This window comes from Oncorhynchus tshawytscha, linkage group LG04 (assembly GCF_018296145.1).
Source record: "Oncorhynchus tshawytscha isolate Ot180627B linkage group LG04, Otsh_v2.0, whole genome shotgun sequence".
Lineage (NCBI taxonomy): Eukaryota > Metazoa > Chordata > Actinopteri > Salmoniformes > Salmonidae > Oncorhynchus > Oncorhynchus tshawytscha.
The window spans coordinates 53,527,977-53,550,005 of NC_056432.1; the positions used below are offsets into that span (position 1 = coordinate 53,527,977).

Genomic DNA, 22,029 nt, shown 5'->3' on the forward strand with positions numbered 1-22,029 from the left:
GGTCTCTGACTTGTGGTCAGACTCGCTCAGGGGGAACAAACTTCAATTTGCACCTTTTTTTCAATGCTGATTTGAATGTCATTGAGAAAACATAATTTGAACATGTGGTAAGGAGTAGAATAGGGAAGCAGTCCCAGAGACCCACTTCCACAACAAGATTAACTGAAATATTGTTCCAATAAATATCTTCACAAAAATGAGGAAATTGGGCCACTGAAATCCTTTGTTGGATATTTTGTCATCTTTCCCATCTCTCTCTCTCTCCTCACAAACGGTCTGATCTCTGATGTCATCACAGAGGAATTCCTCTCCTTCTCTGTGTCTTCTCTCTCTCTCCAGGCCTCTCTCTCCAGACCTTGCTTGCTCCACTCCGCATGTTGTTGCTGCACAGTGGTCTGTTCTAAACATGTTCGACAGGCCTGCTCTGTCTGCTAAAGTCCTTCTGGAGAATCCTGGGTTGTATTCATAAGGCACCATATTGAAGAAAATGGACTGAAACACTCATTTTGTTTCCCGTTGCAAAACGTTTCAAAGCGTTTTCCATCGCATGCCCTTATGAATACGACCCAGTTTCAGCTGCTCAAAGATCACCACAAGCCATTATCTGTTTTATGAAGACATCCCAGGAGACACTCCAGAACACAATAAACAGGATATTAATCTAAGATGATCTAACTAAATCAATTACAAATCAGTTATTGCAAGGCTTATGGACCTTAACAATTATGTTTATTTTACAATGATATTTAGATGATTATAATGATCGTAACTCAACATGTTCCTTATGCTATAGTTAATAGCATATTGGGGACTTCTAGAGCTTAATACTTAGCCTATGATGTTTCAATATAATTACCCACAGAAGTTGAATTATGTTATATGAGGATAACAAATGAGTCTTACAGCAACAATAACACTATTGTTTAATAAGAAGACTTAAATGTTAGATGCAACATCAGACTATTTAAGACTGAAATAGGTTTTAAAAGGAATTCACAGCGTGCTTCTACTAGGAATATCAATCCAGAGGGTGTCATTCAACTGAATAAAACATTTGTGCATGATTGACTTAGTAATAGCGCTAGTATTTTACTTCTAGAGAGCCATGAGCAAGCGTATACCACAAGCGAACAGTTCTACTAAAACATATTGGGTGATAAATTATTTATCTCTCTCAAAGACATGAATCGAACCGAAAAGTGATTCGTTTTCCTTTGAACTGTGAATAGAAAATGAGTCGCATAAACGCGTTTGAAAAGTGTATACTGACGTCCAGCTTACTGATATTTCCCTTGCCTATAAGTACGTTGGTTAGTGCTGACATCTGGTGGCAGTATAGAATTTCATACTGGTGAGACTTAGGAAAAGTAGGAATTCATACTGCGGAGGACATGGAAAATGATGATGATTATTATTCAAAGTGACTATGTGGAAAGCAGTTAACGCTTAAAAACTGTGCAATAGAGCAAGCCAGTATTTCAGGACACCTTATAATTAAAGGCCCTATCTTAAAAAATTGCGATTTCCATCAAAATGAGCATCACCAAAGTGACATTGCTAAGCATCACGATAGAGAGGTTAGATGTAGGATAAGGAGAGATGGGAATAACTGGAACCTGCACAGTAGGCAATCGTCTGAAATCATGAACACAGAGTCAGTGTCCCTTCCATTGACTCATTGACTTTTGTGTGGGTGGGTGGGTGTGTGTGTGCATGGGCGTGTGTGTTCTGTATGTATGTGAAGGCATGCCATTTACAGTTTATCTGATGAGTGTTCTTAACCTATTGCAATATTGTTGTATTATATGATTTGTATTATGTGATATATTTAATGTGGAAGCAGCAGCACTAAGATGAAATACCCCTCAGGGACAATACAGTTAGACTTATCTTATCTTTGTCTTTGGGTGAGACAAGGCTGAAAAATCAATCCCTCCAACCTTTTCCCTCCAAGTCTCAAAGTTTTGCTTGCCTGAGGTAGAGTATTGATGCAGGCACTAATACCGCACTGAATGAGCTGTATTCCGCAATAAGCAAACAGGAAAACGTTCACCCAGAGGCGGTGCTCCTAGTAGCCGGGGATTTTATTGCAGGGAAACTTAAATCTGTCTTACCAAGTTTCTATCAGCATATTAAATGTGCAACCAGAGGGGGAAAAAACTCTGGACCACCTTTACTCCACACACAGAGACGCATTCAAAGCTCTCCCTTCCCCTCCATTTGGCAAATCTGACCATAATTCTATCCTACTGATTCCTGCTTACAAGCAAAAATTAAAGCAGGAAGCACCCGTGACTCGATCAATAAAAAAGTGTCAAATGAAACATATGCTAAGCTACAGGACTGTCTTGCTAGCACAGACTGGAATATGTTTCGGGATTCCTCCGATGACGTTGAGGAGCACACCACATCAGTCATTGGCTTCATCAAAAATTCGTCGGCCCCACAATTCGTCGTTCCAACAGTAATCTGTCGTGTCTTTACTATCATTGAATTGAAGACATAGTTTTTTTAGTTTATCAAAGTATTACGCGATCAAATGATTAATCATGTAACTAATTAACTAGGAAGTCAGGGCACCAAGGAAAAATATTCAGATTACATAGTTATCATTTCTTAAAATAACTTTTCAGATATTTATTCTGATCAATTAGTCTTTGAATTAATGAATTATTTACTTTACCTGATGTTATTCTCATTCCAAACGTAAATTGTTGTTTATCTGCACGAACCCAGTCTTCACTATGAGTCATCCACACATCAATTTCTTAAATTATTTATTTATTGCTAACTAAGTAATTCACAGAAATGCATAAACAAACAGTAAATATGGTTACATGAAATGATAGGAGAATGTGTCCTAGTGGGCTATACCGGCACAAAAGTGAAGTGGGGTCGACTAAGAAGTCACTACAGAGTGATAATTCTAACAATTGAAATGCTAGTCCTTTGTACATGAACGCTCACTCATTTGGGAACAATTGCAATCAATCAATATATTTACGCTCAGTGTGTCGTCGTGATCGCTGGTGAAAAGTTCATTTCTATTGTAGAATTGTCCGTCTCTCTCCCTCTCTCTCTCTGTCGTGGTTATAGTGGGTAGTTCAGAGTGACATTCATTAGTTTCGTTATAGAATGGATGTTTAGGCGGTTGTCGTTCTTCGCGTTCAACGATACCGAATTCCTCGCTGCAGACTAGTAATTAATATCAAAGACTTGTTCTTATTCTGTCGGTATCAATAGTCTAAGAGTTTAACCACGTGGTATGGTTAAAAGATTCAGCAATGGTCTACAACCTTTGTCTCCCCTAATGGAGAAAAACATGGTTTGCAACCTTTAGCCATCTCGTAATTGAGGTAAGCTCGGTCTGCTGATCTAAAACCCGAGTGGGGGTTTTATTCGGGAAGGCAGAAAAGGACTGTCCCAGGACGCCTGATCCTAACTGGACTCAGGGGCGGTCCTCTGATTTAGTTAACTCCAATCCCCTTTTTGAGTTTTCCTTCATTAAACAGTCCAAAATCACATTGTAAAATTGTGTAAACAGTATCATACTCATTCATCTTATACAACAATTAGATGTAAACCTCATATCTGAGGCTATTATATAAACAGCTTTATGGTAATGTGGCCACACCGTCTCCCATGAGCTTCCCCAAGTTGTGACAAACGGACCAGTTCGTAGCTGGATTCTTCACCGATCTTTTATACTTTCTCCGGAACATGACATTTGTTCATACCTCAAGTTCTGTGAGGTGGAAGGAATTCCTTTGTTCTCCATGAAAATCTACTCTCTCTATACTGTGTCCATGAGGAGATTCTCAGGAATTTACGACGTCTCTCTGACCACAGCAACCTAGTTGAAGGAGGAAATGGGGAGGCATGGAGAGGGGGATGGGCTTGCTATACCCAAAGAGGCCAACGTTATGACAGACCGTACATACATATCTCAACCAGAAGCCATGGATTACAGACAATCCACACTTTTTTTAGAGGGTGGATCAGCTTAATATTGCAGAAAGAATGTTGCTTCCAATGTAATTGTCTGCATCATTTCCAATCCCCCATATTTTTTGGGTAAATATATATATCCATACACGCATGCATATATATACACATATATACATACACATACCTAAATAGACATACTTTTTTAAAGAATATACCTTTATTATTATTCCCCGCAAACCCTACCGCCGATCTCCCCAATTGAAGTAAACCAATAAACACTTCTGCTTCTACCTTCAATCCATACATCTTATACACATTCTACAGACTCTCACATGTCTCAGCCTCCAGTATTTACTCACATGTCTCAGCCTCCAGTATTTATGCTGCAGTAGTTAATGTGTCGGGGGGCTAGGGTCAGTTTGTTATATCTGGAGTACCTCTCCTGTCCTATTCGGTGTCCTGTGTGAATCTAAGTGTGCGTTCTCTAATTCTCTCTTTCTCTCTCTCTCTCTCTGAGGACCTGAGCCCTAGGACCATGCCCCAGGACTACCTGACATGATGACATTTATGAACATTTGAACATCTTGGCCATGTTCTGTTATAATCTCCACCCGGCACAGCCAGAAGAGGACTGGCCACCCCACATATGCTCTCTCTAATTCTCTCTTTCTTTCTCTCTCTCAGAGGACCTGAGCCCTAGGACCATGCCCCAGGACTACCTGACATGATGACTCCTTGCTGACCCCAGTCCACCTGACCGTGCTGCTGCTCCAGTTTCAACTGTTCTGCCTTATTATTATACGACCATGCTGGTCATTTATGAACATTTGAACATCTTGGCCTTGTTCTGTTATAATCTCCACCCGGCACAGCCAGAAGAGGACTGGCCACCCCACATAGCCTGGTTCCTCTCTAGGTTTCTTCCTAGGTTTTGGCCTTTCTAGGGAGTTTTTCCTAGCCACCGTGCATCTACACCTGCATTGCTTGCTGTTTTGGGTTTTAGGCTGGGTTTCTGTACAGCACTTTGAGATATCAGCTGATGTACGAAGGGCTATATAAATAAATTTGATTTGATTTGATTACAGACACAGTCTACTTTACAATAGTTCTCTCTTGTTTGTTCTTAGTCCTTCCTCTATTTCTGATGTCCATCCAGTTTGATTTCTATTTGTAACTATGCTATTTCACAAAAGTTCCGAACATATATATATTTTACAGATCCCGTATGATTTACATTGTTTATCTTGTTATTAGTCCCACCCTTCAGCTCCATTCAACCCCTCCCATCTATCCCTCAACATCATCCATTTCAGGTTTCTACTTGCCATATATTTTTCAACTGTGCTGTGATGCTTCACAAAATAATTGAACCTTCCTATTCTCATAGCTTCTACAGATTGTAAATTAAAAATATATTTTTTTACTAAAATAATTATTATATTATTGATTGATTGACTATGGCTTTTCAAATCACCGAGTATTGCTTTCTGTAGTGTTAGTTCCAGGCAAATGTTGCAATTCTTCAGCCCTTCCTGGACCTGTGACCAAAAATTAGCTACATATGGACAATACCAAAATAAATGATCTAATGACTCTGCCTCCTCACAGCAGAATCTGCAGAGCTGGGAAGATTGTGTCCCCCATATATATAACATTCAATTAGTTGCAATAATTTTGTACAGTAATTTATATTGAAAAATTTGTTTTGAATCCGGTGTTGTTTTGTATATCAATTCATAAACCATGTGCCATGGAGTGGGCACATCGAAAATCTCCTCCCAACTATTTTGCAATTTACATGGCACAGCTGTCAGTTTATGGTCCTTACATTTAAGGTATATGTTTTTATTTATCACACTTTTCTTTAACCATTTATGTTCTTTAATACAGGGCCGACATACAAGTTCCTTACTTTTTCCCCCTTCTTACGTGCCTCTTCCTTTTTTGTGGTAATGCTGCAATTAATTGGTTGTAATTTTGGGTAGAGCAGACATTTCCATGTCTGTGTTAGCTGCATGTGTGACATAACTCCACCAGTCCTATTTATGATGTCATTCACTAAAATTGTACCTTTTTTTGCCGTTCCAAATAAAATGTAATATTTTTTGTTCATATAATTTAAAAAGCAGGTCACTAGGTGTAGGTAAAACCATAAGCAAAAAGGTCAACTGTGATATAACTAAGGAGTTAATCAGGGTGATTTTTCCACAAATAGACAGGTATTTTCCTTTCCATGGTAGCAAGATCTTATCTATTTTTGCTAACTTTCTATAAAAATTTATTGGAGTGAGATCATTTCTTTCTTTTGGGATTTGTATACCGAGTATGTCCACATCTCCGTCAGACCATTTAATTGGTAAACTACATCGTAATGTAAAATGTGCATTTTTTAGTGATCCAATACGTAATATGGTACATTTATCATAATTTGGTTTTAATCCAGAGACTTGTTCTTATTCTGCTATCCTGTCCTCTCCTCTCTGGAGGATAGCAGATTCTGCTATCCTGTCCTCTCCTCTCTGGAGGATAAGAACAAGTCTCTGATCCTCTAAGAGGCCGTGGAGAGACTCCAATTGTGGTTTTAAAAGAAAACATGAATCATCAGCGTACAATGACACCTTAGTTTTTAAGCCACGGATTTCTAATCCCTTAATATTATTGTTTGATCTAATCTTTGCAGCTAACATTTCGATGGCAATAATAAATAGATATGCCGATATTGGACAACCTTGTTTTACTCCTCTAGACAGTTTAAAACTTTCTGAGTTGTAGCCATTATTTACTATTTTACACCTAGTGTTGCTATACATAACCTTAACCCATTTTTATAAGAGATTCCCCAAAATTGAAATATTCTAGGCATTTATATATAAACTCCAGTCGTACTTTATCAAAAGCCTTTTCAAAATCAGCTATGAAAACCAGGCCTGGTGTCCCCGATATTTCATAGTGTTCTATTGTTTCCAGTACTTGTCTTATATTATCTCCAATGTATCGTCCATGTAAAAAACCTGTCTGATTAGGATGAATAATATCTGGCAATACTTTTTAAATTCTATGTGCCAAGCATTTTGCTAGGACTTTTGCATCACAACACTGAAGTGTAAGAGGTCTCCAATGTTTTAAATGGACTGGATCTTTATATATACAGTGCCTTGCGAAAGTATTCGGCCCCCTTGAACTTTGTGACCTTTTGCCACATTTCAGGCTTCAAACATAAAGATATAAAACTGTATTTTTTGTGAAGAATCGACAACAAGTGGGACACAATCATGAAGTGGAACGACATTTATTGTATATTTCAAACTTTTTTAACAAATCAAAAACTGAAAAATTGGGCGTGCAAAATTATTCAGCCCCTTTACTTTCAGTGCAGCAAACTCTCTCCAGAAGTTCAGTGAGGATCTCTGAATGATCCAATGTTGACCTAAATGACTAATGATGATAAATACAATCCACCTGTGTGTAATCAAGTCTCCGTATAAATGCACCTGCACTGTGATAGTCTCAGAGGTCCGTTAAAAGCGGAGAGAGCATCATGAAGAACAAGGAACACACCAGGCAGGTCCGAGATACTGTTGTGAAGAAGTTTAAAGCTGGATTTGGATACAAAAAGATTTCCCAAGCTTTAAACATCCCAAGGAGCACTGTGCAAGCGATAATATTGAAATGGAAGGAGTATCAGACCACTGCAAATCTACCAAGACCTGGCCGTCCCTCTAAACTTTCAGCTCATACAAGGAGAAGACTGATCAGAGATGCAGCCAAGAGGCCCATGATCACTCTGGATGAACTGCAGAGATCTACAGCTGAGGTGGGAGACTCTGTCCATAGGACAACAATCAGTCGTATATTGCACAAATCTGGCCTTTATGGAAGAGTGGCAAGAAGAAAGCCATTTCTTAAAGATATCCATAAAAAGTGTTGTTTAAAGTTTGCCACAAGCCACCTGGGAGACACACCAAACATGTGGAAGAAGGTGCTCTGGTCAGATGAAACCAAAATTGAACTTTTTGGCAACAATGCAAAACGTTATGTTTGGCGTAAAAGCAACACAGCTCATCACCCTGAACACACCATCCCCACTGTCAAACATGGTGGTGGCAGCATCATGGTTTGGGCCTGCTTTTCTTCAGCAGGGACAGGGAAGATGGTTAAAATTGATGGGAAGATGGATGGAGCCAAATACAGGACCATTCTGGAAGAAAATGATGGAGTCTGCAAAAGACCTGAGACTGGGATGGAGATTTGTCTTCCAACAAGACAATGATCCAAAACATAAAGCAAAATCTACAATGAAATGGTTCAAAAATAAACATATCCAGGTGTTAGAATGGCCAAGTCAAAGTCAAGACCTGAATCCAATCGAGAATCTGTGGAAAGAACTGAAAACTGCTGTTCACAAATGCTCTCCATCCAAAATCACTGAGCTCGAGCTGTTTTGCAAGGAGGAATGGGAAAAAAATTCAGTCTCTCAATGTGCAAAACTGATAGAGGCATACCCCAAGCGACTTACAGCTGTAATCGCAGCAAAAGGTGGCGTAACAAAGTATTAACTTAAGGGGGCTGAATAATTTTGCACGCCCAATTTTTCAGTTTTTGATTTGTTAAAAAAGTTTGAAATATACAATAAATGTCGTTCCACTTCATGATTGTGTCCCACTTGTTGTCGATTCTTCACAAAAAAATACAGTTTTATATCTTTATGTTTGAAGCCTGAAATGTGGCAAAAGGTCGCAAAGTTCAAGGGGGCCAAATACTTTCGCAAGGCACTGTACCACTTGGGTCCTGTTTCAGTAATAATGATATCAAACCTTCTTGTTGCGTGTCTGATAATCTACCATTTATATAGTAGTGGTTAAAACAAGCCAATAATGGTCCTTTGAGTATACCAAAAAAAGTTGTGTATACTTCCACTGGTATGCCATCCATCCCTGGAGTTTTCCCATCCTTAAAGGCCCCAATTGCCTCAAGCAGTTCCTCCTCTGCAATTTGGCCTTCACATGAGTCTTTCTGTACAGATATTAATTTTACATTATTATCAGGAAAAAAATCCATACAATTAGTTTCAGTTAGTGGAGATGGAGGAGTCTGAAATGAAAACATATATTTAAAGTACTTTACTTCCTCTTTCAAAATATAATTTGGTGAATCATGCATGACTCCATCATTTGTAACAAGTTTTAATACAGTTTTTTTGGTAGCATTTCCATATCGAAGATTGAAGATTGAAAAAGAATTTGGTGCATTTTCCCCCATATTCCATCCAGTTCGCTTTATTTTTATAATATATTACACTAGATCTTTCTTGAATAAGTTTCTCAATTTCTTTTTGTTTTTCCTCTAACTTATTCTGTGCCTCTATAGTGCCGTTTGTATTGCTATCTATCTGTACTGTTAGTCCTTCAATTTCCTTTGTTAATATGATCTATATTGATCTACATTGCTTTTGTTTTGTAGATGAGTACTGAATTGCATTGCCTCTAAAGGCACATTTAAAAGTGTCCCATACAGTAAGGGGACCTGCTGTACCTATGTTATGTCTGAAAAAGTCAGTTATAAATTCTTCTGTCCTAGTTCTAAACAATTTATCATCTAGTAGGCTTTGATTACATTTTCAATATCCTCGCCCACGTGGAAATTCTGTAAGAGTAATATATATGCCAATTATGTGATAATCCGACTGCATTCTGTCCCCTATGAACACTTTTTAAACATTTGGTGCCAGAGAAAATGGTATAAGAAAGTAGTCAAGGCGACTAGCTTGATTAAGCCTCCGCCATGTATATCTCACTAGGTCAGGTTATTTAAGTCTCCATATATCCACTAATTCCAATATATCCATGACATTCATGACATTCATGATTTCCTTAAGTGCCTGAGGGTGATAGTTTGTAGTGTGATTTCCTTTCCGGTCCATAGAGGTATTTAAGATCGTATTAAAATCGCCCACCATAATAATAGAGTCTAGTGTTGCTTGTAGAGTTGATAGATTCTTATATACAGTGGGGCAAAAAAGTATTTAGTCAGCCACCAATTGTGCAAGTTCTCCCACTTTAAAAGATGAGAGAGGCCTGTCATTTTCATCATAGGTACACTTCAACTATGACAGACAAAATGAGAAAGAAAATCCAGAAAATCACATTGAAGGATTTTTTGGGAATTTATTTGCAAATTATGGTGGAAAATAACATCTTTTACTTCTTCGCAACAGTTGTGGGATACACACATACACCCACACACACTCAACCCATATCCCCACACAACCATAAGCTCACTTACTCAACAATTGCACCACCCTAGAGCCCAACTCAAGATTGGTCTTGATTTACAAATGTTCTTGCAGTTGCAGCTGCACGAGAAGGCCTGCAAGACTGCACAAAAAAATAGGCAAAAATTAAGAGATTTTATTTACCATTGTCACATCCTAGAGGATGGAGGTCAAATGTACACCTTTTCCCTGAAACACCCACAATACGGTCACCCGTATTGACCATATTCCCAAGCATTTCCATGCAGTCCAACTTTGATTCTGTGCCACTAGGGTCACAATAATATACCCCCTCTCTGAATGTCCTAGTGTGACCCCCTCCCCAAGGGTTACTGCAGCTAGTGTTGCCAGCACTGCCACTGCCTGGGTGGGGGCACCCCATCGGAATCCCCACCGGCTAGGTACAAGGTCATCAAGGTTCTCATTAGCAGCTTTGAGAATTTCCTTGTGTAGTATGCTCTCCCTTTAGGGGGCTTTGGCTTTGCAGGACCAACCCAAGCAGGCTCAGAATCTTGAGGGGGCAGTGCTGCTAAAGGCTAGAGCTGCTGCTTTCACGGAGCGGGACTCTAACCCGGAAGCTTATAAGAAATCCCTCCGACGAACTATCAAACAGGCAAAACGTCAATACAGGACTACAAAGGGAAGCACAGCCAAGAGCTGCCCAGTGACACGAGCCAACCAGACGAGCTAAACTACTTCTATGCTTGCTTCGAGGCAAATAGTACTGAAACATGCAGGAGCACACCAGCTGTTCTGGAAGACTGTGTGATCATGCTCTCCGCAGCCAATGTGAGGAAGACCTTTAAACAGGTCAACATTTTCAAGGCCGCAGGGCCAGACGGATTACCAGGACATGTACTGCGGGTATACGTTGACCAACTGGTAAGTGTCTTCATTGACATTTTCAACCTCTCCCTGTCCGAGTCTGTAATACCAACATGTTTTAAGCAGACCACAATAGTGCCTGTGCCCAAGAACACTAAGGTAACCTGCCTAAATGACTACCGACCCGTAGCGTCTGTAGTCATGAAGTGCTTTGAAATGCTGGTCAGGGCTCACATATACACCATTATCCCAGAAACCCTAGGCCCACTCCAATTTGCATACCACCTTAACAGATGCACAGGTGATGCAATCTCTATTGCACTCCACACTTCTCTTTCCCACCTGGACAGAAGGAACACCTATGTGAGAATGCTATTAATTGACTACAGCGCAGCGTTTAACACCATAGTGCCCTCAAAGCTCATCAATAAGCTGACCCTGGGACTAAACCCCTCCCTCTGAAACTAGATCCTGGAATTCCTGATGGGCCACCCCCAGGTGGTAAGGGTAGGTAACAACACATCCGCCACACTGTTCCTCAACACATGGGCCCCTCAGGGGTGTATGCTCAGTCCCCTCCTGCACTCCCTGTTCACTCATGACTGCACAGCCAGGCACGACTCCAACACCATCATTAAGTTTGCCGATGACACAACAATGGTAGGCCTGACCGCCGACAATGACGAGACAGCCTATAGGGAGGAGGTCAGAGGCCTGGCCATATGGTGCCAGGAGAACAACCTCTCCCTCAATGTGAGCAAGACAAAGGAGATGATTGTGGACTACAGGAAAAAGAGGACCTAGCAGGACCCCATTCTCATCGACAGGGCTGTAGTGGAGCAGGTTGAGAGCTTCAAATTCCTTGGTGTCCACATCACCAACAAACTAACATGGTCCAAGCACACCGAGACAGTTGTGAAAAGGGCACGACAAAACCTATTCCCCCTCAGGAGACTGAAAATATTTGGCCGCAAGGCACTTACAGAGGGTAGTGCGCACGGCCCAGTACATCACTGGGGCCAAGCTTCCTGCCATCCAGAACCTCTACACCAGGCAGCGTCAGAGGAAGGCTGCTCAGGGTTTTATTTTCTGGGCAGACATTTATTTTATATCTTGGATTTGGGTAGTTTATGGCCTTTACATATTATATGGACTTTCATGGTCATGCTGCTCTTCTGTGGGCACGATGGCCTTTGTGAAAACCAAGAGATGCCAGAGAAATGCCCAAAAAATTGTCAAAGACTCCAGCCACCCTAGTCATAGACTGTTCTCTCTGCTACCGCTCGATAAGCGGTACCTGAGCTCCAAGTCTAGGTCCAAGAGGTTTCTAAATAGCTTCTACCCCAAGCCATGTGACTCCTGAACAGCTAATCAAATGGCTACACCGCTGCTACTCTGTTGTTATCATCTAGGCATAGTCACTTTAATAAGTCTATCTACATGTACATACTACCTCGACTAACCGGGGCCCCCGCACATTGACTCTGTACCAGTACACCCTGTGTATAGTCTCGCTAGTATTATTTTACTGCTGCTCTTTAATTACTTGTTACTTTTATTTCTTATTCTTACTCATATATTTTTTAAAACTGCATTATTGGTTAGGGGTTCATAAGTAAGCATTTCACTGTAATGTCTACACCTGTTGTATGCAGCGCATGTGACTTATAACATTTGATTTGATTTGATGGACGCTGTACTGCCCTTTTGTTGCCATGACGACAGAAGCCATTCCACGATCACAAGGGAGGAATGTTCCCGAGGACCTGGGGGCAGATGCTCCGCCCAAAGGGGGAATTCAGGTGCTGCACACCTGGAAACCAAACTGAACTGAAATAAACTGATGTGTAGTGTACATCTCAGGAACACAGAAGATAAGCCATAAAACCATGACATGTCTAAATAACCTTAGTTACCCTATAGCCAGTTCCATATGACCATTTAGGGATTGTCTGGATATCAGGGTGTGTTTGTGTCAGGTGTAAAATCAGGTAGAACAGGTTCCTGGCAGTACTGATCTGAATACCCTGCACTGCCCTCCCCCTTCCCTAGCCTATTGTTCCATCTCTCTCATACGCTGGCTGTTTCACTGAGAGATCTCACTGCATTCCGTACACCTGTTAGCTGTAACCACCTGACCAAGCACCAGAAAAAGGTACGTGGTGATCGTGATTTTAGTAATGTAGAGCTATTTCACAATTTCTTCTGTATGGGAGATGTATGGTAGACATTGAATTGTGTGACCAATATATGTGTCTGGTACAGTTTGATTAGTAAAATGATAACGCCACCAAAACGAATTAGGAAAATCCGTCCGATTGCAAATGCCATACCACTTTCAAATGAAACAGAATGATCATATTGAGGTGTTGGTGGGTTAAATTTGTACTTAGTAGTTGTCCACGAGTCAGGCAAACCAATATACATGTGTCATCTCCTCCAGACTATTGTTTTATGCAGATTAAGGTCATTGTCAAGTGTATATGTTTTGTTTTTGCATAATTTGCTGAGGGGACTCAAATGGTGTTAAACCAACTTTATTTTTACCAAACCAAATATGTAAAGTTGGAAGAGCACACGAACCTAACACAAAGATACTCAGAGTGATTGAAGGAGGATAACATTTCGGCAAAAAGATGGTCTACAGTGACTGAGTTAATCATGACACTTTCTCTATGCTTAAATGTAAATAAAATAAAGTAATTAACCCCAACAGACAGAACACATCATTTCAGATATGTTATTTTATTTCTATCATGCTATCAAAACCTAATCAACCCTTGGCTTTATGGATATTTCTGAAGGGGAAATGCTAGGTAGACATTCATGTGTGCTTTGAAAACGCTGCTGAATGTGTATTTAGCATGCCAACAGGCAATATAGCTGTTCATCCCAGATTGACTCAACTAAAGTACATGGGAGTCTCCCCATAGTTACACCCTGAATGATTATTGCATTGGCATTCCTTTAGTCTATTGTCCCCATAACTGAGTTGGCAGACACTCTATAATACAAGTTCTGGGAGATTTGATTAGAAAAATATTTGCTTCTATTCAGGGGAAATAATTGTCCTTCTGACCCTGAGTCAGCCTTAACAAAATTGAGATCAAAGCTAAACTGATAGCATCAACATTTTATCTCCTGGATTGGTATGAATAGATAATAATTCTATTAAAAGATAACAATAAAGTCAAATCAATCTACCACCCATAGAGAGCTTGCTTTTTTTGTAGTGTAGGGTGAGCAATTGTTCCAGAACATGGGGAATATGAAATACCATATGGAAATCTTGGGAATTCATAAAGTCCTTATCTGGCCTTAATCAGTTGAACTATTCATACATACTTTAATTGTTGGCGACTGGTTGCTTAAGAAAAATGATGTACATTACTGTATATTCTTTATTTATAATCAATAGTGGCCTGCAGACCATGGGACATTTGGGCCAAAATGGGATAATTAAGAAAACAGATTTATCTAACAAAAATATTTTGTTTACGTGTTGATTGTTGTTCAGAACAGGAACGAGAGACGGGATATGGATCTTTACACAATCATCAGTGCTGTTTTGCTTCTGCAACTGCAAGGTTTTCATGTGGCCTTGCTCCAGGCACCAACAGACTCTCCAGGACAAATGATTGATCAAAGTTGGCTTCGTCAATTGGTCAAATCCAAGCTAAACAAGACAACATCACAAGCTCTGTCCAATGACATTGTTGATATGACCCTGGAGGGTACTGAGTCAACAGATGACTCTGAATGGGTTATCGCAAATGGCTCTGTGTCATTTAGTGGGGAACAGGACAACATCCAGAACACAAATGAGACTTCAGGTGGTGTGACAATTGGCACCACAATGCCACCAGGGTTGCCAAATGCTACAGCAGAGGAACCCCCAGAAACCACTGTTGCACCAGAACCCCCAGTGAGTGTTGCCTTAAACTCAAGCCAAGTTTCCAATGCAACCGGAGAGGACAGTGGATTCCAAACTACCACCACTACTACAATCACAGAAAACTCAAATGGCTCTAATTCCATGTCCAATTACACTGAATTAAATGAGACAACCACAGCTCCAGACACCAATAGCACAGAGCAGATTGGTCCAGATCCTGGTGCTGAGAACAGGGTAACCAACAGTACAGAGGACTTCCATAATGTAACGACTGCAGTACCAGAGCCATCCAGTGAACCATCCACAGCTTCCCCCTCCACAAAGCTTCCCTTGGACTCCCCTGGGACTACAACTGCCAAAATCATCCCAGAAACTACAACAACCACAGGTCCCAGCACAATAACAGCCATGATGGAAACTGGTGCCGCTTCAGGAAGCAACTCTGCGAGAGGTGAGGAGACAGTGTTCCAGCGTCTAAATATCTGGTACATTCTTTGTCTCGAGGGTACTGCTGTGTGCGCCTATAACCTACTTACTTGCTTGTTCAAGTGAGCCTGTAACAACTTTTAGGGAGATACCAAGAGATCACAACAATTTAAAGTTGGGTGTGTTCACTTCATTTAACCATTGTGATATTGTTTTAAATGTTTTAGGGAGAGGCATTAATGCATGAGTCAGCAACCAGACAGAGCAGTCAAAAGTTACAAATAACCACACAGTATCAGATTTGAACATAGGAGGGACCTAGTTAGAGAGTTACACAATACCCAACAACACTCAAAGGGCACTTATGATATATCATCATCGTCTTTTTTACACAACGCTTTCTTTCCAGTCTCTCCCTGACCCACATTTGACGGATCTCTTTTCTTTTTTGTTACTTGTAAAAAAAAAAGTCAAAGCACAAACTCCCCTTCCTTAACCGGCTGGGTAGGGTTGACTTTCAGAAAATACTTGCATGCCCACAGTGAGTGGAGGCTTCCATTACAAACACCTTCTTCGGGGGACAAAAGACCCCTAAGCTAGCCTGGCTACAGGAAGGAGGGGGTCAGTAGCTGAGGTTCGTTGCTGCCATACAGGGCGTGAGAGTACTGCTCTCCAGTTTCTAACATACTAAACAAGGGTTTATTTGAGTGGATGATTGGAGACATTAATTAAAGGAGGATATCACCAATTTTGACAGGTTATAAATGATGTACGAATAGATCCTCTTGTAATTCAAACTCAATTACATCCTTTTCAAACACTTACACATTATTTGCCAGGTCCATTCATGGATTTGAATATGTAGTAACTACATCTATCAAACTGTAAAAACTTGGAAATGTGTAACGAAAAACAGTGTTACCTTTGAGAAGACCTCATCATACATTTCAGCCAGTGATTTGTTTAGACTGTGGCTGTTTTGACCTGTTTGTTTACCTCATTTGCATGTTGCTTTACAGATTTTCCATGGTTAGTACAGCTTACTAGTTATGCATCGCAGTCTTTATAGGCAATGTTTATTAATCTATTGACAACCAATACTGGCTAATTACCTTTCCTTTAGGGAACATGGAGTGAAAAGGTGTAGCGTTTCCCACAACCATGTCACACAAAAGTAGACAATATCCGGACCTAGATCATATCTTCTCTATTCATGGATTGACCCGCCGTCACTTGTTAGCATCACGCCATTGTTACACTAAACATAAAAGGTTCCTGGAGGATGCTTTAGGTGTTCTTCAAATTGATTAATTAACCCCTAAATTATTCGAAGAACCCTTTAAAACGACTCTGGCATGTTGATGTTGGTGTCCTCTGTAGGTTATCCATAGCCAGGATGATCGGACAGGTTTCCTGTTATATTCATCAGAGGTGTAGGGAGGGTGAAGTTTGTGAATACTAAAAATACATGGAATTCTACAGATGATTAACAAAACATACCTTGGTTTTTGTGGTAAATGTGAATGGGGGAAAAAAACGGTTCACCTTTGACAAAGGTTTTCATACACATACCTTGTCCATAATGTAGAGGGCTCTGGGATCTTTATTGAAAAGGTAAAGGATGAGGAAGATGGCTGTTGTGACAGTCCTATAAGATTTTAGAGAAACCATGAATTAAAATGAAAACTGTAGATGATACATGTGATCTGCATAACATTATGAGGCAAACCACTACTAATTGTACATACAAAGACAAATACAAATAACTACGCAGTTCAGTAATCTTTGCCCAATGCTGCTATATCCTTTAACATATTCTTACCTTTTTGTTGATTGACATCCATTGAATCGTGTCCATTTCCTGTCATAGAAAGAATTGTAAAAAAGGGACAAAGTGTCAAGCAGCCATTTGCACAAATATGAAAGATAGACAGTATAATCATAAAATAATATCAATTTAGATCATACTAGGGAAAAACCTTACCTTAAATTGAGGAGATCTTTCAATTTTTCAGTTAAATGCCTGCACCTGCTGTCGTCTCAAATTCAATTCCAAATGATTCAATTGGGTAGTTAGGTTCCTGCAAGAACCCCCAAGAACTAAAGCGGTTCCTCTATGAACCCAACCTCATATGTGGTTCTTGGAAGAACCTTTTTGTTGCCATTTTTCAGTGCCAAGAACCATAAGGTTCTTCAATGAACTTTGAGGATCTTAGAAGAACCCTTGATGCACTCCTAATTTTTTGAGTCTACATTCTAAAAGACCTCAGCCATAGTGGCCCCCAAAAGTCAAGTGGTGCCCAGTCATTCCAAATGGTGACTTTTTAGTCTAAATTACACTACATTCTTGGGGAAAAAAGGTGCTATCTAGAACCTAAAAGGATTCTTCGGCTGTCCCTATAGGAGAACCCTTTAAAGAATTCCTTTTGGTTCCAGGTATAAGTCTTTTTGGCATCCATGTAAAACCCTTTCCACAGAGGGTTCTACCTGGAACCAAAATGGGTTCTTATTTTGTTCTTATTTTCTTATTTCAAAATTGTGTAGTTCAGTCCTCGAGCTGTTATTTTCTATCGATGTTCTGTATTATGTCATGTTTTGTGTGAACACAGGTAAGAGGAGCTGCTACTTCAGCAACAGCTAATGGGATTCTAATAAAATACCAAAAAATACCAAATACCAAATTTACTTTAGACAGATGGCAATGTTGCCATTAGCTAGCAGTTCATAACAAATACCTAGCAATTCTAGAGTTAGCTAGATAAAATCCAATGCTCTCCCCTCAATCTTAGGTAGCTAGCTAACGTAATACTACATCTAATGTCAATCTGAAAACATCACAATGATGACAAAAGGTTTTCCTACTAATTATGTTCCTCCTTTAGAAATGGCAATGTTTTCCCAAGCAACTATAATGCACTTCTTCATCAGTGCCAATCGACATTGTGTTTAGTCGGGAGTCAGGCTTAAACAGCCAAAACAATATTTTGACGAAACGTGTAACACATGAATATAAATACCCCCCTTTCTTCTAATGTAAATGCAGGGTGTGCTCCTTTTTATCAAATAAAAGGTGTTGTGAGAAAATAGAAACACAAGTGAGGTTAACAAGCTTGGTTTTCAGATAAGGAGATGTCAGGGAAGTAAACATTTGAATTTCCAAATGTGATGACTGAGATTGTGAAAGCTTTTTCGAAGAGGGGAAACTGTTGTTCATAGTAAACATGTTGTTAATCTTATTAACATATTGACTAGTCTGGTACTTTTCATTTAGTTGTATAAAGTTTTATCAAAACTGCCCTTGGAATAGTTAGATCTCATCTTCGTATACCACAAACCACATTATGCCCAAGAAGACAGTAGTATTATGGTAAACAGGTTTCCATGGGTAACACAAACAATCCATAGTCCTCTTTGCTTTATCTTTTCGTGGCATTTTTAGTCACAAAATTAATGAGTACAACCTAGGTGCTGGATCCAAGGCATAAGGAACTGAATTTTTATCAATACATTAGCAGAACTAACACAGCCTGTAAATGCATTTCAGCCATAATGCTTTTCCTCTTACGGGGTTGGTTAACGTAATTCAATCAGAGATTCAGGGAGAGCATAATTTAATAAATCATGTTGGTCAAATGTTTTAAAGTATTCACACACCTTCACTTTTTTTTAACATATTTTGTTATGTTGCAAAGTGGGGGAAAAAATGTATTTAATTGTCAATTTAGTCAACGATCCAGACACAATACTCAAGGTGGAAGAAAAATGTTATCCAAAAAATATATATGCAAAATGAAACACTAGTTCAACCCCCCTGATTCAATATGTATTAGAATAACCTTTGGAAGCAATGACAGCTGTGAGTCTTTCTGGGTAAGTCACTAAGAGCTTTGCACACCTGGATTGTAAAATTCTTCAAGCTCTGTCAAGTTGATTGTTGATCATTGCTAGACTGCTGGTTTCAAGTCTTGCCATAGATTTTCAAGCCAATTTAAGTCAAAACTGTAATCAGGCCACTCAGAAAAAATTACATGTCATCTTGGCAAGCAACTCCAGTGTTTTGGCCTTGTGTTTTAGGTTATTGTCCTGCTGAAAGGTGAATTTGTCTCCCAGTATCTGGTGGAAAGCAGACTGAAACAGGTTTCTTCTAGGATTTTGTCTGTGTTTAGCTCTATTCCATTTATTTTTATCCTAAATAACTCCCTAGTCCTTGCCGATGACAAACATACCCATAAAATGATGCAGCCACCACCATGCTTGAAAATATGAAGAGTGGTACCCAGTGATGTGTTATTTTGGATTTGCCCCAAACATAATGCTTTGTATTCAGAACAAAAGTTTATTTCTTTACCACATTTTTAGCAGTATTACTTTAGTGCCTTATTGGAAACAGGATGTATGTTTGGATTATTTTTTATTCTGCACAGGCTTCCTACTTTTTGCTTTGTAATTTAAGTTGGTATTGTGGAGTAACTACACTGAACAGAAATATAAATGCAAAATGCAGCAATTTATTTATTAGGCTTGCCATAACATAGGTTGAATATTCACTCAAGACATTTCAGCTTTAAATAAGTTATTCATTTGTAAAAAACTAAATTCTAAAAACTAAATTCCACTTTGACATTATGGGTATTGTGTGTAGATCAGTGAATCAAAATCTCAATGTAATCCAATTTAAATTCAGGCTGTAAGAGGACAAGATGTGGAAAAAGTCAAGGGGTGTGAATACTTTCTGAAATCACTGTATCACTTCCGTGGTAATTTCACAAATGACATGAAACGGCAATGAAATACTGATACACTTTACACTTCATTTGACTGACATTGGTTAATTATTGGTTTCACTAATTGGTTCAACGTGATTAAATAGATGGAAAACTTTTACTGAATTGCAATAATAATGTTATTTTCACTCATGGCTTTTGCACTGATTGTGGCGGCGTTATTACACGGCTGGGAAATAGTACTATCTATTGAGTTGAGACTACTCATGCAAAAGGGTGCTCTTTATGCACATTTATTTTTAAACACACATTTTGCCCTCAATTACAGGAAGAATGGTACTTTATTTGGATAGTCACAAGTAGATGGTTTGTACTGTATATGATTTGTCGATGTTCAATAACTGTCAACAACATTTCAACATACTATCCACTAACCCTAACCTTAACTCTTACCCTAACCCTTATTATAAACCTATCCCTAACCCTAAACGTAACCTTAGGAAGTATTTGCTTATCAACAGCCACTTTGTTGATAGTTTGACCATCTGTATATAATCTACAGTATATGGAACTATCCAAATAAAGTGTAACTGGAAGAATATTTTGAAATACAGAGATATATCATCCCAGACAACATTTTATTGCACCATATATTAGAATTGCACCGATATTAGAATGTTGTATTTGCAATGTATTTCCCTATTTTTCATGTATTCTTTTTGATACATTTTCTAAAGGCTTGGCCTCAGATGCAGTGCAGAACAAGAAGAGGAGTGAGGCATGGGCTGCCATCCTGGGCATAGGAGTGGCAGTGTGCTTCGTGGCGATGGTGGTCTACGTCATCCTGAGAAGGAGAGACCGACGGGATTTCACACACAGGAAGCTTGTTGAGGAAATCCCCTCAGACCCAGGTAGGAAGTTCCCTTAGAGATATTTCCCTTTTAGGATTTCCTGGCATATTTTATATCTGATAGAACTGGATCAATAATAGGAAAGCTCCTGTTATCCCATCGGCCATGCAAAATGTCACATCTCTGTTTCTCACTCCTAGTTCTACGACTGAACAACCCTGAGCCTGTGGACTTGAAATATGATGGTTCCGCCTACTACAATCGTGGACTCCAAATGGAAAATATCCCAATGGACCACTTTCCACAAGGACATCAAAATTGAGAAGGACTCCAAGACTAACCTTAAACACTTTAAAGGAGACTTTCATATACAAAATACTTATTGAGACCTGACATACGTATTAACATGCATAAGTCTCTATAGCAGAATATCAAGTCATGGATTTACTGCACCCTAATGCATTGGTTATGTGGGTTTGTATATTTTTCTAAATTCCAGGAAACTTTGAGATTTTGGAAATGTGTTAGGAATGTATTATTATTTTGGAACATTTGAATAATATGTTTATATGTTTTTATTTCTAAAATTACATTGGTTTGGAAGGAAAGTTTTTACATTTGCTGGAAATATTCCCATTCTTTGTTACGCCTAGGATGAATACTACCTTTACATAACTTAGACTTCCACATAATTATCGCATTGATCTCAATGGGAGAAAACGTCATGCATGGATCCAAATGTAGGATTCTAGACACTTCAGCACAGTCTATTATAGAAGTAATAAAAGCCATAAATTAAGTCTTAATTGTCTGCTATATTTCCAAGACGGTTCGACAAAGGTAATTAAACATTTCTTAGACATGAAGACCTACACTCAAATAAGGTTATTTTTGTACCTTACTCTAAATGACAATTTAGCCAGAGGTCATCTCAATATAAACATAAATGTTTGATTTTTATTGAACCTTTATTTAACTAGGCAAGTCAGTTAAGATATATACTTCAAGAATCATGTCCATAATTATTGGCACCCTTGATAAAGATGAGCAAAAAAGACTATAAAATAAAAATATCAAATACTGAGCTAT

At 39.2% G+C, this 22,029-nt stretch overlaps 1 protein-coding gene across 2 annotated transcripts; it reads left to right on the forward strand.

Moving 5' to 3' along the window:
• The first annotated feature begins 13,090 nt into the window (after positions 1-13,090).
• Positions 13,091-21,746, forward strand: LOC112248994 (mucin-15). 2 transcript variants are annotated; one of them, XM_024418521.1, is made up of 4 exons: positions 13,091-13,199; positions 14,562-15,390; positions 20,827-21,000; positions 21,141-21,746. In XM_024418521.1, the coding sequence occupies exons 2-4, from the start codon at positions 14,583-14,585 to the stop codon at positions 21,260-21,262; spliced, it is 1,104 nt and encodes a 367-aa protein (XP_024274289.1). In that variant the 5' UTR covers positions 13,091-13,199; positions 14,562-14,582; the 3' UTR covers positions 21,263-21,746. The 2 variants fall into 2 exon arrangements, with proteins under 2 accessions (XP_024274289.1, XP_024274290.1); XM_024418522.2 differs by having other exon boundaries at positions 13,096-13,199; positions 14,567-15,390.
• Positions 21,747-22,029: the final 283 nt, after the last annotated feature.